A 13652-nucleotide genomic window follows, 5' to 3' on the forward strand; every position below is an offset into this window, starting at 1 on the left:
CATCAGAGGCTCATAAAAGAATTACACAGTTAACAAAGTTTTAAGAAAATTATTAACTAGAAGTAACATTTTTTCATGACCTTCTAAGAATCAAGGTAGTTCAGAGCATCTGACCCACTGCTTTATCAAGCTGTGCTACATAATTAAAGGTCACTAGGAGGTTTTGGCTAAAATTATGAAGAGTGATGGAAATGTCTTGTGGAGGCACAGTATGAATGTTAGAGCAAGACTACTTCACGAAAATGTAAATGATCAAGTTATTTTGTCCCAAGGTTTAGGAATCCCTGAAGGGTCTCAATTTCTAAATGCTAACATGAGAAGACCCAGGAGCACAAAGTTACTATCATACATGTGGAGAAAAGGAAAACCTCTCATGATATATCTCTTTAGCTACTGTGCCAAATCTTGTTTGGATGGGTGTCTAAACCTTCACACCTAAGAGACTTAAGAGAGGAAAGAAGGACAAAGGAGATTATTCCCAAAATAGTAAAATAAGCAGATTTGAAAAAGGATCAAGAAAAGATAGGCCATGCCTTCCTTTCTCCAAAAGGAAAATCATTTCAATATCTGAAAAAGGCTGGACTGAAAGCTACAGAAACTGAGGGCATACAACTATGAAAACAAAGCAAGTGCAACAATGTTTGTTTCATCTAGGGGTCCTGCCCTCAGCATGGAGTTTGGTATAAGGCTCCAAAATGACTTAAATGAAGCCATTCCTACATTTAGGAATTTCCGTAAGACAAGCGCCTCACTTCACATAATCCTCCTCCTCCTCAAATTCCAAGTATTATCAAAGGTAGGTCTACTGATATAGGACACATCTAGAAATACAAGATATGGGGGCCTGGTGCTGTGCCTCATGCCCATAATCCCAGCACTTTTGGAGGCCGAGGCAGGCAGATCACTTGAGATCAGGAGTTGAAGATCAGCCTGGCCAACATGGTGAAACCCCATCTCTTCTAAAAATAAACACACACACACACACACACACACACACACAAACTAGCTGGGTGTGGAGGGACATGCCTATAGTACCAGCTACTTGGGAGGCTGAGGCAGGAGAACTGCTTAAATCTAGGAGGTGGAGGGTGCAGGGAGCCAAGATTGCACTGCTGTATTCCAACCTGGGAAACAGAGCAAGACTCCATCTCAAAAAAAAAAATGACATAGGGCTAGGCACCTGGCTCAGCACTTTGGAAGGCCAAGGTGGGAGGATCACTTGAGGTCAGGAGTTCAAGACCAACTTGGCCAACATGGTGAAACCCCATCTCTACTAAAAATACAAAAATTAAACAGGTATGGTGGTGCCCCCGCTGTAGTCCCAGCTACTGGCTAGGCTGAGAAACGAGAGTACCTGGAACCAGGGAGGCAGAGGTTGCAATGAGGCGAGATCGCACCACTGCACTCCAACCTGGGTGACAGAGTGAGATTATGTCTCAAGAAAAAAAAGAAAGAGGCCAGATGCGGTGGCTCAGACCTGTAATCCAAGCACTTTAGGAGGCCGAGGTGGGGCAGATCACACAGTCAAGAGTTCGAGACCAGCCTGGCCAACATGGTGAAACCCGTCTGTACTAAAGATACAAAAAATTAGTCGGGTGTGGTGGTGGGCGCCTGTAGTCCCAGCTACTCAGGAGGCTGAGGCAGGAGAATCGCTTGAACTCAGGAGGCGGAGATTGCAGTGAGCCATGATCGCACCACTGCACTCCAGCCTGGGCGACAGTGCGAGATCCCGTCTCAAAAAAAAGAAAAAAAGGGAAAGGAAGGAAAGACATCAATTAGCTCATTGCAGTTCTGGGACAACTAGTTAATGGTAAAATAATGAAGACAACCTCAAAAAATTGAGGTCTACTTTTATGCAGCTCTGAAGAGCTAGCAAAGGATTCTAGGGATTTATCAGTAAGATACCCTGAAGTGACAATGGCAAAAAAAAAAAGTCCCTTTAAGGCAAAAGGACTTTATGTTGAGCATTTACTTAGTCAATAACACACTGAAGTTTAACATATCCCAAATGCCCTGAAAGACAGAAAAGAGAAAATGGCCAATTTTCTTCATGCAACTTCAATGGCACTTATTTACTCAAATTTCTGGAGCAATGAACTGTAACTTTTAAGAAACTATGAGGAGGTTAATGGAACATTTTCCCCTCGCCTTTCATTTCTTAACATCCTTCCTCTATTTGTTCCTGTAACTTATCTTTTTAACTGTTCCAAAGCAATCAAAAATATGACTACTGTATTTTTCCATTAGATTTGCCCTAGAATCACAGAATGCCAGCTAGCGGCAAACACAGTGATCCCAAGATTTTTTTGTTGATTGTTTAATTGAAGACAACTGGGTACTAGCACAAGTATTAAAAGACCTCATTTCTACATCTGGCCATAGCAGCCAGTCAAAATCACTTCTTAAATTTTCTTGCTGTGCTTGATTAATAAGACCATATTTAGTAAGATCTTCTTAAGCACAAAAGAAGAGAAGGCAAAGTTATGCTTTGTCATTCTGAATAGGAATCAAATAACATAAGGAAAACACATGCCACTTTAAGGCACACATTCAAACGACACCCCACACATTCCACCCACTTAACCAAGACAGCCATGTCCGAATTAGTTTGTGCCAGGACAAGTTGGTACAGAATCAGCACAGATGAGCCAAAGGCTGTAATTTAGGGGCCATGTGACAGTCATGCTCTTCTTCCATTAACAATGAAAGAAATGCACTTGAGACACACTCTAACTGTGCTCCATTATGGAAAGCACCCAAAAATCATCTCACTAGAACAAACGAAGTCCAAGATGTTCTAAGCTAGCTATGACAACCTCAGCAGTGCTTACTATAAAGGAAATAGAATACTTGAACACAAAGTAAATAAGTTAATCTGTACCCAGAATATTTTAATAAAATATAAACACGATAAGCTATCAAAACAAAGACCCAAGGAACCACTGTGCAACCAAGATGTAGTTGTTGAATAGCATATTTGCCTTCCTATCACATTAGCAAATATAGTAAAAAGAAAAAAAAAGGCCGGGCGCGGTGGCTCACGCCTGTAATCCCAGCACTTTGGGAGGCCGAGGCGGGTGGATCACAAGGTCAAGAGATCGAGGCCATCCTGGTCAACATGGTGAAACTCCGTCTCTACTAAAAATACAAAACATTAGCTGGGCATGGTGGCGCGTGCCTGTAATCCCAGCTACTCAGGCAGCTGAGGCAGGAGAATTGCCTGAACCCAGGAGGCGGAGGTTGCGGTGAGCCGAGATCGCGCCATTGCACTCCAGCCTGGGTAATGAGAGCGAAACTCCGTCCCCCCAAAAAAAAAAAAAAAAGAAAAAAAAATCCTCAAGATTAACAACATAATCAAATTTTAATTATATGAAAAACCAAATTCTAACATGAATCAAACAATAAAATGTTAAATGAGGGCGTTTATTATAATAACCCTAAAGACAGTCAAAGTGCAGCCTAAAAGTGTTCTGGAGTTCATCTGCACTGAAATTCCAAAGCTGGTTAACTCAGAGCAGTCCCTCTTTTGGAGTTAGATTAGAACCAACAGTATTTCAATTGCCTCCAGGTTTCAGGGACAGTCTGACCAGAGGGAAACAGAATGAATACTCCTGGCTCAGCCATGAATTGGTCTGATCTCTCTGCTATGGTTAAGTAGTGACTAACTCAAATGCTTACTATGTTCATTTCCTATCTTTTATCCCCACTACTCCTGCAAGGAAGCACTGCTAAACAGAGGCTCCAGGATTTATTAACATCATCCGTAAAAGTGCATAAAATAAGCCAAAGAGTGTCATCTACTACTTAAGCCCCAACACTACTCCACTCCCACCCCTAAACTCTCCTTTTCTCTCTTTTGTACCCAGTAGCCCTTTTCTGGTCTTTCTCCTCTCCTCTCCCAGCAATTCCAACTGGAGATTTTCCTCTCAAACTTAACTGTGGAACACGGTTATTTCATCATCAAAATAGAATGAAAATTCAAAGTTAACTGATAATTTTTCAACCTAAAAGTTTTCTTGCTGTTCTTTTATTTCTCACACCCAAGAGACTTTGATTATAACCAATGGCCAAGTAGCAAAAACACAAACAGGAACTAGCCAAAATATCTATCATGCTTTGATAGCTTAACTTTTTTTGAAAGATTGTTTGTTGTTGTTATTTTAAGCTGCATTTATAAACTATCTTTCCTGCTAGGAAAAGTATTCCCAGTTCTTAAGATAGACTTGCATTTACCCATAATTCATAGCATGGCACAAATAGCTCCCTGGCATCTGGGTGTTACACCTCCCACACAGGCCATGGTATAAACTTTATTGGGGTATTTCAATTTTTAACCTAACAAAAAATGTGGAATAACAGGTTGTCTCCCTGTGAAGGAAATATCTAGAATAAACAGATGGGTGTGAGATCTGTGGAAGGAGGGAATTGTCTCTGGATCCAGAAATCAGTTTGAGTTTGGAGGCAAAGTGCTTCCCCACCCCCACCCCAGACGCAGCCTTGCTGTTACCCACGCTGGCGTGCAGTGACGCGAATCTCGGCCCACTGCTACCTCCACCTCCCAGGTTCAAGCAATTCTCCTGCCTCAGCCTCCTGACTAGCTGGGATTACAGGTGTCCACCACCAAGCCCAGCTAACATACTGTATTTTTAGTAGAGACGGGGTTTCACCACGTTGGCCAGGATAGTCTCGATCTCTTGACCTCGTGATCCACCCGCCTCGGCCTCCCAAAGTGCTGGGATTACAGGCGTGAGCCACCCCAAAGTGCTGGGATTACAGGCGTGAGCCACCGCACCCAGCCGACAAAGTGCTTTATGTGCAGGGAGGGCACAGTTTAAGACTATCTGTTGCAAAGAAAATACAAACACAAGGTAAATTAAGAGCCAAAGCAGTTTCCCCATGAGATTACCTGGAATCTACAGTCTCAGAACTACAGATTAACAAATGTAATCAATGGTACTGGGCTTTTCACAGTTTTGATGATGATAGCATGACCTCAGAGTCTAAAGGGACACTATTCCCAAAGTTCTAGTTAACGTCGCAAAAATCTAACCTAATTCTTACAGATTCAAATATCGAGGCTGCTGGTTTGTGTAAACTGGGCAAAATCCCTTCCAGGCTCTCAATTATGCCACGAGTCACGATGACAGAGGGTTCTCCTGGAATTTCTTACAAGGCCTGAGTCCCATCTGGATCGAAGTCATTTTGCAAACAGCAGCTCACCATCCTTAGGCCAAATTTAAAATCTATTTTGAATTTGCACCTTTCTGGGTGTGTTAAAGATTACAGATTATGTGAACAACGGCCTCCATACCTTCGATATCTATTTCTACAATGTTGTTTTTTTACTGTCTTGCTCTCCCCACTCAAAGTCTCCTCCTAAACCAACCTACACTTCCAGTTCTATTTTGTAACCTGACAAATCAAATTCACAATAGGGGCAAACAGCAATGCGGTTTGCTCAAGCAGGTTCAATCGAATGCATCACCAATTAAAAGACCACCGCGTAAACAAGGGCCACCGACCACAGGGCGGGCCCAGGGTTCACACCCCCCGCCCCGGGCCCAGAACAAGCTCGCCGCAGCACCCACCTCTGCAACTCCTCCTCCTGGATCCTCTCCTCATCCCACACGAAGACGCTGGAGAGCGCCGCCATCAAGGCAGAGGCATGGCCAGGGCGGCCGTGCAGCCGGCGCCAGAGGCGGGAGAGGAGGACGCTGCGTGAGCTCTCGGAGTAGAGGCGTCCGTAGAGCTGTGCGATCTGCAGCGCGCGCCGCACGCGCAGGCCCGTGACGAAGCGGCACTGATTGGCCAGCAGCGCCAACAAGCCCCCGCCCCGCGCCCCCGCCAGCCAGGCGACCAGCAGGCTCCGCGGGAACATGCCGCCTACTGCGGGGTCCGCCACAAGCCTCCGGGGCCCAAGGAAGTAGCCCGGGAGGGCGCAGACGGTCGTCCGCAGCGTCCCCCTAACTGGCCGACCACGAACCCGTCTTACGGTCCCGCGGCCAGGAGCTGCCGCTCATCTCTCTCTGCAGCCACCGCTGAGGAAGAGTCTCCTCTGAGAGGAGAGTCGGTCATGGCAGCAGACGCCAGGACGGCTCAGCGACCGCTGCACCGGGCGCTCCTGGGCTCGGGCCGCGGATCAGTAGGTTGTCTCACTCCTCAGCGACCTCCGGCGGGCGCCGGGGGCCGGGATGCAAGGCGGGCGGACCTCAGCTAGGCAGACAGCTCAGGGCTGGCAGCAGGAAGGCTCCCGCGCGTTCCCTGTGTGCCACACGCGCAGCCCGCGCGCACCCTACCCTGTCTCCCCCGCCTGGGCACTGATTGGGCGCGACCCGGACTCCTGGGCGTTCATTGGAGCCGCCAAGTGCTCGTCACCGCCCCCTCCCGCCCCTTCATGCCACGCTCTGAGGCCGCCTACTAGCAAGGTAGGTGGCCCGGCCGGCAGAGCCGTCAAGGGCGCCCTGGAGAGTGACCCTCGGACCCACCGCCGCCGCCATTTTCCGGCCGTCTCAGCCCCGCCCCGAGGAGAAACCCGCCGGGCGCCTGTTAGAATCCTGCGCCTTGTTCACTTGTTTTAAGAGGCGGGAACGCTAGCTGCATTCTCTTAATAATAAGAGTGTAGGGTGGGGGCGGGGCTCTGCATGTCTCTGCAGAGGCTGGGGGCTCTGGGTGAAACCGCCACCACAGAATTATAAATGAGACAGTGAAAAAGATCTGATCTAACCAGTTTCATCTTGCTTCTGTCCTCGTTCATTCCTGGGCATAGGCTAAACTAACTTTGGGAGGAATTTAGTTTATAGTTTAAAACAAAGAGAACAGCCCTTTCCCAAAACAAGTCTCCTTGACTGGAGACTAGACTGCCTTTGTAGAACTAATAAATTAGCCACAAGATTAGAAATTATGGTTTAGGAGTCATGCAACTGGAGGCTACAAGATTCTGACCCTCCCTAAACTGTTCCTAAGATCTGTACTTGAGATATTCTGCTGACCCTGCATTTGATGGATCAGCTGGCACCACCCAGATCAATACACTGGTTAGTCTGAACTTGTGGCCCCCACCCAGGAACCCACGAACCAAATCAGTGCAAGAGGACAGCTTCAGTTCCCTATGAATTCATCTCCAACCCAACCAGTCAGCAGTCTGGACTCACTGGCCTTCCCCCACCCACCAGATTATCCTTAAAAACTCTGATCCCCGAATGCTCAGGAAGACTGATTTGAGTAATGATGAAACTCCAGTCTCCCTCACAGCGGGATCTGCCTCAGTTACTCTTTATTGCAGTTCCTCTGTCTTGAAAAATCGGTTGTCTAGGTACTGGGCAAGGTGAACCAATTGTATGGTTACAAATTTGGGGGTTCGTCTGGGATAGCCCTTGCAGCTATCCCACGATTCGGTAGCTCCCCTCTGGCGACAGATCCAGAAGCTAGCCCAGGCAGCCACATAGTTCTCTTGGACTAGGGGCTGACTCTGGCACCCTGTCTGCTAGTGGGGAACTGCCGACCCAATGTGCATGGACTTAATTGCAATGGAGAATGGTCTTGGGGAGACATCCCGTAACTGTAGCCGTATCACAGGGTATCTGTCTGTTGCTCCATGGTGAGGTGCTGGAGCTAGGTCATAGAGTGTCTGTAGTGTCGGGTAGTGCGTATCCTAGGTTCTGCCAATGCCTCCTTCCTTCTCCCCATGCAGCCCATTGGGGAGCATCTTGCAAAATTTAGAATCTTTTTATGGTTCCATAGAACAGAAGAGGGTGATTTTCTTTTGTAAAATGGTTTGACCCCCACAGCTATGGCACAGCGAGAAAGGTCATTTGTTCTTCCGGAAGCTGCAGAGAAAGGGAACCCGGAAACCTAGTATGCTGACAGAAAGGGTAAGAAATCTTTACGGCCCAAGTTTCTGCTTTCTCTCTCTCTGTGTGTAAATGGTAAATGTCGCTGTTTGCCTCCCCTGCAAGGGTTTAATTAATAGAAAGAAAAGTATCTGTGAGACTACTGTAATAGATTTGGTGCACTTTGTGCTAAGAATTTATCTTTCTGTAGTGGAGAGAAGGGTATCAAAGGATAGAACATGGGTTTAGGACCTCTTTAAGGCCACGTTTCAAGCCATCCCTGCCGGCTGGTTGGTTACAAACTTTGCTACAGGTCCCTGAAACCAATACCAAATGAAATTTCTCTGTCTTGTTTTGTGTCTTTAAGAGCTTAACCTCATGACCATGAGGGGATACTTTCTCTTGGTCTCCACCATCCAAGGACAGGAAATTTGGGGTTCATGTCAATAGCCCTAAAAATTATCTCAAGCAGTTAAAAGCCTTTGCAAGTTTGAAATCGGCTGCTCTAGACTTCTGGGAAAAGCAATAGAAACTGTTCAATGCTGTGTAACTTAGTTAACTAAGGCTTTATCTTTTGACATTGTTGACCTGAGTTCAATTCTTAGTTTCAGGAATGATGCCTTTCTGGTTTGTTCTTTGTGTAACTTTGCCATTTATTGAGGGAAAAATGGCTGGTTTCTCATTTTCTGTCTTGACTGTCTTGGATTTTCCTTTCTCTGAACTACCCTTGGAGAGATTCTAAATCTTGGAAAAAAGAAACAAAAAATAACAACCAAAAAAAAAAAAAAAACCTGCTTACCATCTCTTGGAAACACCTTATGCGTCCATGGTTAAATTATAACCTTAGTTAAAACTTATAAATGTTCTTAAGTTACCATGTGGAAAGTTACCTATGGTAGAATTCAGAAGCCAGAAATATTGGCTGTCCTGGCTAGAGTCTGGTAAAAAAGAGATTTAAAAGGATTTTTTCTTAGAAAAAACAGCTCTATAGTTAAAATCAGCTTAATACCTATCTATCTGTCTATCTATCTATCTATCTATCTATCTGTCTATCTATCTGTCTGTCTATCAATCTACCTAGATATCTCCCCACACTGTACAAATATTTTAAAGGCCTTTATGTTTTTTATCTTCTTGGATCTTATTTTTCTGAAGAATAAAGAGGGTTTTTTCTTCTCTGTTAACTCAATTGTTTTTCCATTTTATGTTCTTGCCACTCGATGTCAGCATAAGAGAACCTAAGATAAATTCTAACAGCCTGGGACTCCTGAGAAAAAGCAGAGGAGGCACCAGAAACCTGTTTTTCTCATGGAACACCAGGAATTGAAGGAGAAAAAGATAGATCCCTCTCAAAATCTAAGGCTCTGTTCTGTTGTGCATTGTGTTATCTGATGGCTTTTACTTTTAGGGGTATCAAAAATTACTTTGCATTATGGAAGAGCTTTTAGTCTTGCTGTGTAATAACTAGGTAGGAAATATACTTTAAGGGATGGCTAATGGCAGTTATGGAGGGATATTGGCTCTTTGCATGCTTGGATCAGAGAAGCATGCTTTGGCTACCTGGAAGATATGGAAGCATCCCCACTCCACCCCCGACTGGGAGATGAGACTCCAATAAGGGGATGGGCTGATTACAAAATAGGCTGATTGGCTTTAGGTTGCCTTGCAATCAAATGCATGGTAGGAGCATTGCATGACCTTCTCCCATAGTATTTCCTTCCTTTTTGTGGATCCAGGATCCAGTATAAAATGGCACCCTTAATTTTGGGGATTTGTTTGCCTTGTAGCTGTGTCTGCTTATTAGGCCCTAGAAAATGCAAGGTTTCCTGGCCCTCTTCCTCCAAGTGTTCTACCCTGAAGCCAGTAATCCAGTTAAGAAACTGACAAATGAAAAATCTTAACAACTACTGGATCTTCTATCTGTCTGTATGTGTTGTGTATATACTGTTTATGTATAAAAGAACTCTGATCAATTGGCTTAGAAAAATAGGGGCTTAAATCATATTTTATTAGAAAAAAATAGAAACTTTAATGCCTTTTGTTCACATGACTTTAGTAATCTTTTGGAAACAGGCAGATTTTTAAATTATTGGTAAAAGAAAAATGTCTTGAATTAGACATTTGGTCTAAATTAAGGTTAGATATCAGATTTGCTAAATACTTTAAAGTCATAAACTGCTTCTTTGACTTTTCAAAATTGTTCAATTTACCTACTTCGGAGCATAGATTATAGACAAGGTCTGGGGACTGTGGAGAGCCATGCCCCCTAGCTACGCTAAAAAGAGTGAGACCTTATCTGCACTCCTGTCTGATGTTCTAGGCTCCATCCCCAGTACGTAATTAAAATCACTTACTTATCAGGTTTTTCACCAAAATAAAAGTTGCTAAGAGTTAACATTGTAACATGTAATTAAGAGACTGGAGAAACAGTTTTATATACAAGGTTGCAAGGTATAGAAGGAAAGTAGAATGTGGTTTTGATGGGAGATTATAAGAAGACATGGGAATATGGTTTTTGTCAAAGGGAATGTAATTTTGTCTAGTTTTTTTTTTTTAAAGATTATTTTTTTTTTTTTTTTTTTGAGATGGAGTTTCGCTCTTGTTACCCAGGCTGGAGTGCAATGGCGCGATCTCGGCTCACCGCAACCTCCGCCTCCTGGGTTCAGGCAATTCTCCTGCCTCAGCCTCCTGAGTAGCTGGGATTACAGGCACGCGCCACCATGCCCAGCTAATTTTTTGTAGTTTTAGTAGAGACGGGGTTTCACCATGTTGACCAGGATGGTCTCGATCTCTTGACCTCGTGATCCACCCGCCTCGGCCTCCCAAAGTGCTGGGATTACAGGCTTGAGCCACCGCGCCCGGCCCAAAGATTATCTTAACCTAAAAGAGTAATGGGACAAAATGAAGCAAGTTGAAAAGGGTTTGCGAAGGGTTAATGTTGTGAAAAAGTTCTGTGGGTATATGCAAGTTGGCTAAGATTTAAAGGGATTTATTTAGCTTTTTTTCCATAGGTTAAAATATTAAAATAGAAGTACACTGATGTGGGGCCAGAATCTGGGCCCATGTGTCTGAATAACAAGGTTTCCTTAAAAATTGATCTGTTGGCTGCAGCTGTAATCCCACCCGCCTTAGCAGGTAGATCACTTGATGTCAGGAGTTTAAGACCAGCCTGTCCAATATGGTGAAACTCCGCCCCTACTAAAAATACAACAATTAGGCCAGGCATGGTGGCTCATACCTATAATCCCAGCACTTTGGGAATCAGAGGTGGGCAAATCACCTGAGGTCAGGAGTTTGAGACCAGCCTGGCCAACATGGTAAAACCCCGTCTCTACTAAAAATACAAAAATTAGCCGGGCATGGTGGCAGGCACCTGTAATCTCGGCTACTTGGGAAGCTGAGACAGGAGAATGACTTGAACCTGGAGGCGGAGGTTGCAGTGAGCCGAGACTGCTCCACTGCACTCCATCCTGGGCAACAAAGAGCAAAATTCCATCTCAAAAAAAAATAATAATAATACAAAACTTAGCTGGGCATGGTGACAGGCACCTGTAGTCCTAGCTGCTCGGGAGGCTGAGGCAGGATAATCACTTGAAACTGGGAGGCGGAAGTTGCAGTTAGCCGAGACTACTCCACTGCACTCCAGCCTAGGCAACAGAGCGAGATTCTGTCTCAGGAAAAAAAAAAAAGAAAAAGAAAATTGATCTGCTGTTTAATGGAAAATTGTAAAGGGTTCTAAAAGGTTTATGAAAATCTGACATATGGTCAAACTAAACCAGGATAGATTTATACAATTTTATTTAAAACTATCATTGTTATTAAAGATGCACTAATGCAAACATGGAATTTGGTTTTCCCTTTTAAAAAAGCTGTTTATGTCATATTGAGAGACAATGAAAAATTTCTGTTTGCCTTTTAAGTAAACTACAAAAATGGGTGGGGGAGGGGAGAGAAAAGGAACAGATTCCCTTGGCCTCATCCTGTCTTCATTGGGTCTTGTTGTTTGGAAGGCCGAGTCACCTATCAGAATAAAGGTTTTTCTTTTTAAATTTTTTTGAATTATCATTTTGGCTAAATGAATGACTTACGGTGACCTGGGATTCTGTTTTGTGATATCCAGTTTTTAAACCTCTTATATTTAACAAACCTTACAAGATCAAATTCTAAGTTAAAAAAAAAAGGCTAGGTCCCCTAAAGTCCCAGACATATTCAGTTTATTTAATGTATTAAAATCATGCAGGAACCAGGTAAGTGGCTCATGCCTATTATCCCAGCACTTTGGAAGGCTGAGGCCAGAGAAGGTCACCAGCCTGGCCAACATAATGAAATCCCACTTTTACTAAAAATACAAAAAATTAGCCAGGCACGGTGGTGAGCACCTGTAATCCCAGCTACTCGGGAAGCTGAGGCAGAAGAATTACTTGAACCCAGGAGGTGGAGGTTTCAGTTTCACACCATTGCACTCCAGCCCAGGTGACAGTGCAAGACTTCATCTCAAAAAAATAAATAAATAAAATCATGCAGGAAACGTTGTCAAATGTATAATGGTATTTAACTATCTTTGGGTTATATTTATAGAAATATGTTATTAGTATGTGCTACAAAATTGTATAAGATTCCTATAATTCTGATATGCCTCAGTATATGTTATCAGTAATAATTATTGTTATGTTAAATTATTGCATACCACAGAAGTAACAAATTTCCTTGTCAATTGTGTCTTTGACCATAGCTGCCCTAAAATGTTTTTGTCATCCACAAACAATTGTTGTCTCATTTTGGTCCTCTTTAGAAGATTGTTTTATAAACAGCTATAAAACTTTTTTTTTTTTTTTTTTTTTTTTGAGGCAGAGTTTTGCCCTGTCGCCCAGGCTAGAGTACAATGGCTCAATCTCGGCTTACCGCAACCTCCACCTCTGGGGTTCAAGTGATTATCTGGAGATTATCCTGCTGACTAGCAGGGATTATAGGCACATGCCACCATGCCCAGCTAATTTTTGTATTTTTAGTAGAGACGGGGTTTCACCTTGTTGGCCAGGCTGGTCTCAAACTCCTGAGCTCAGGTGATCCACCTGCCTTGGCCTCCCAAAGTGCTGGGATTACAGGCGTGAGCCACTGTGTCTGGCCTTTAATCAGCTATAAAACTTTAACAGGGGATGGGCATGGTGGGCCATGCCTGTAATCCCAGTGCTTTGGGAGGCTGAGGTGGGCAGATCACAAGGTCAGGAGTTCGAGACCAGCCTGGCCAACATGGTGAAACCCCATCTCTACTAAAACTACAAAAAAATTCACCAGGTGTGTTGGCAGGCACCTACTAATCCCAGCTACTTGGGATGCTGAGGCAGCAGAATCGCTTGAACCCAGGAGGTCGAGATTGCAGTGAGCCAAAACCCCACCACTGCACTCTAGCCTGGGTTAACAGAGGGAAACTCTATCTGAAAACAAAACAAAACAAAACTTTAACAGGTGCTCTTGAATGCAAGTTTCAGGAAAAAAAAAACTTTAGCTTTTAACAATTGAGTAAAATAGACTCCTGTGGACAAAGTTTGGAGCATATTTGTTTCTCTCTGCCTGATTTCTCCAAAATTTGGAAGCTATTTGTGAGTATTTTCAACTTGTAGCAGTATAGTTATTTGCATAAGTGCAGTAAGAATCTGTTTTCTGGCCAGGTGCACGGGCTCACGCCTGTAATCCCAGCACTTTGGGAGGTTGAGGCGGGTGGATCATGAGATGAGTTTAAGACCAGCCTGGCCAACATGGGGAAACCCCATCTCTACTAAAAATACAAAAATTAGCTGGGTGTGGTGGTGGGCACCTGTAATC

General features: G+C 44.0%; 1 protein-coding gene and 2 long non-coding RNA genes across 5 annotated transcripts in view; 2 read left to right on the forward strand and 1 right to left on the reverse strand.

Annotated features, from left to right (window-relative positions):
• Window positions 1–6391, reverse strand: part of STARD7 (StAR related lipid transfer domain containing 7) — a 24585-nt gene extending 18194 nt beyond the window's left edge. The window contains exon 1 of the mRNA XM_032255285.1: window positions 5589–6391. Within this exon, the coding sequence (XP_032111176.1) occupies window positions 5589–5878 (290 nt within the window). The 5' untranslated portion in view covers window positions 5879–6391. The remainder of the gene's footprint in view (window positions 1–5588) is intronic.
• LOC116534714 overlaps window positions 6054–13652 on the forward strand; it is a 26089-nt gene continuing 18490 nt past the window's right edge. For all 3 annotated transcript variants that reach the window (XR_004261845.1, XR_004261844.1, XR_004261843.1), the window contains exon 1: window positions 6054–6142. This is a non-coding gene — a long non-coding RNA (uncharacterized LOC116534714). The remainder of the gene's footprint in view (window positions 6143–13652) is intronic.
• Window positions 6323–8619, forward strand: LOC116534715. Its single transcript, XR_004261846.1, has 2 exons — window positions 6323–6425; window positions 7788–8619. It is a non-coding gene; the product is annotated as an uncharacterized LOC116534715 (long non-coding RNA).

This window comes from Sapajus apella, unplaced genomic scaffold (assembly GCF_009761245.1).
Source record: "Sapajus apella isolate SASKATOON/1434 unplaced genomic scaffold, GSC_monkey_1.0 scaffold89, whole genome shotgun sequence".
Taxonomy (NCBI): Eukaryota; Metazoa; Chordata; class Mammalia; order Primates; family Cebidae; genus Sapajus; species Sapajus apella.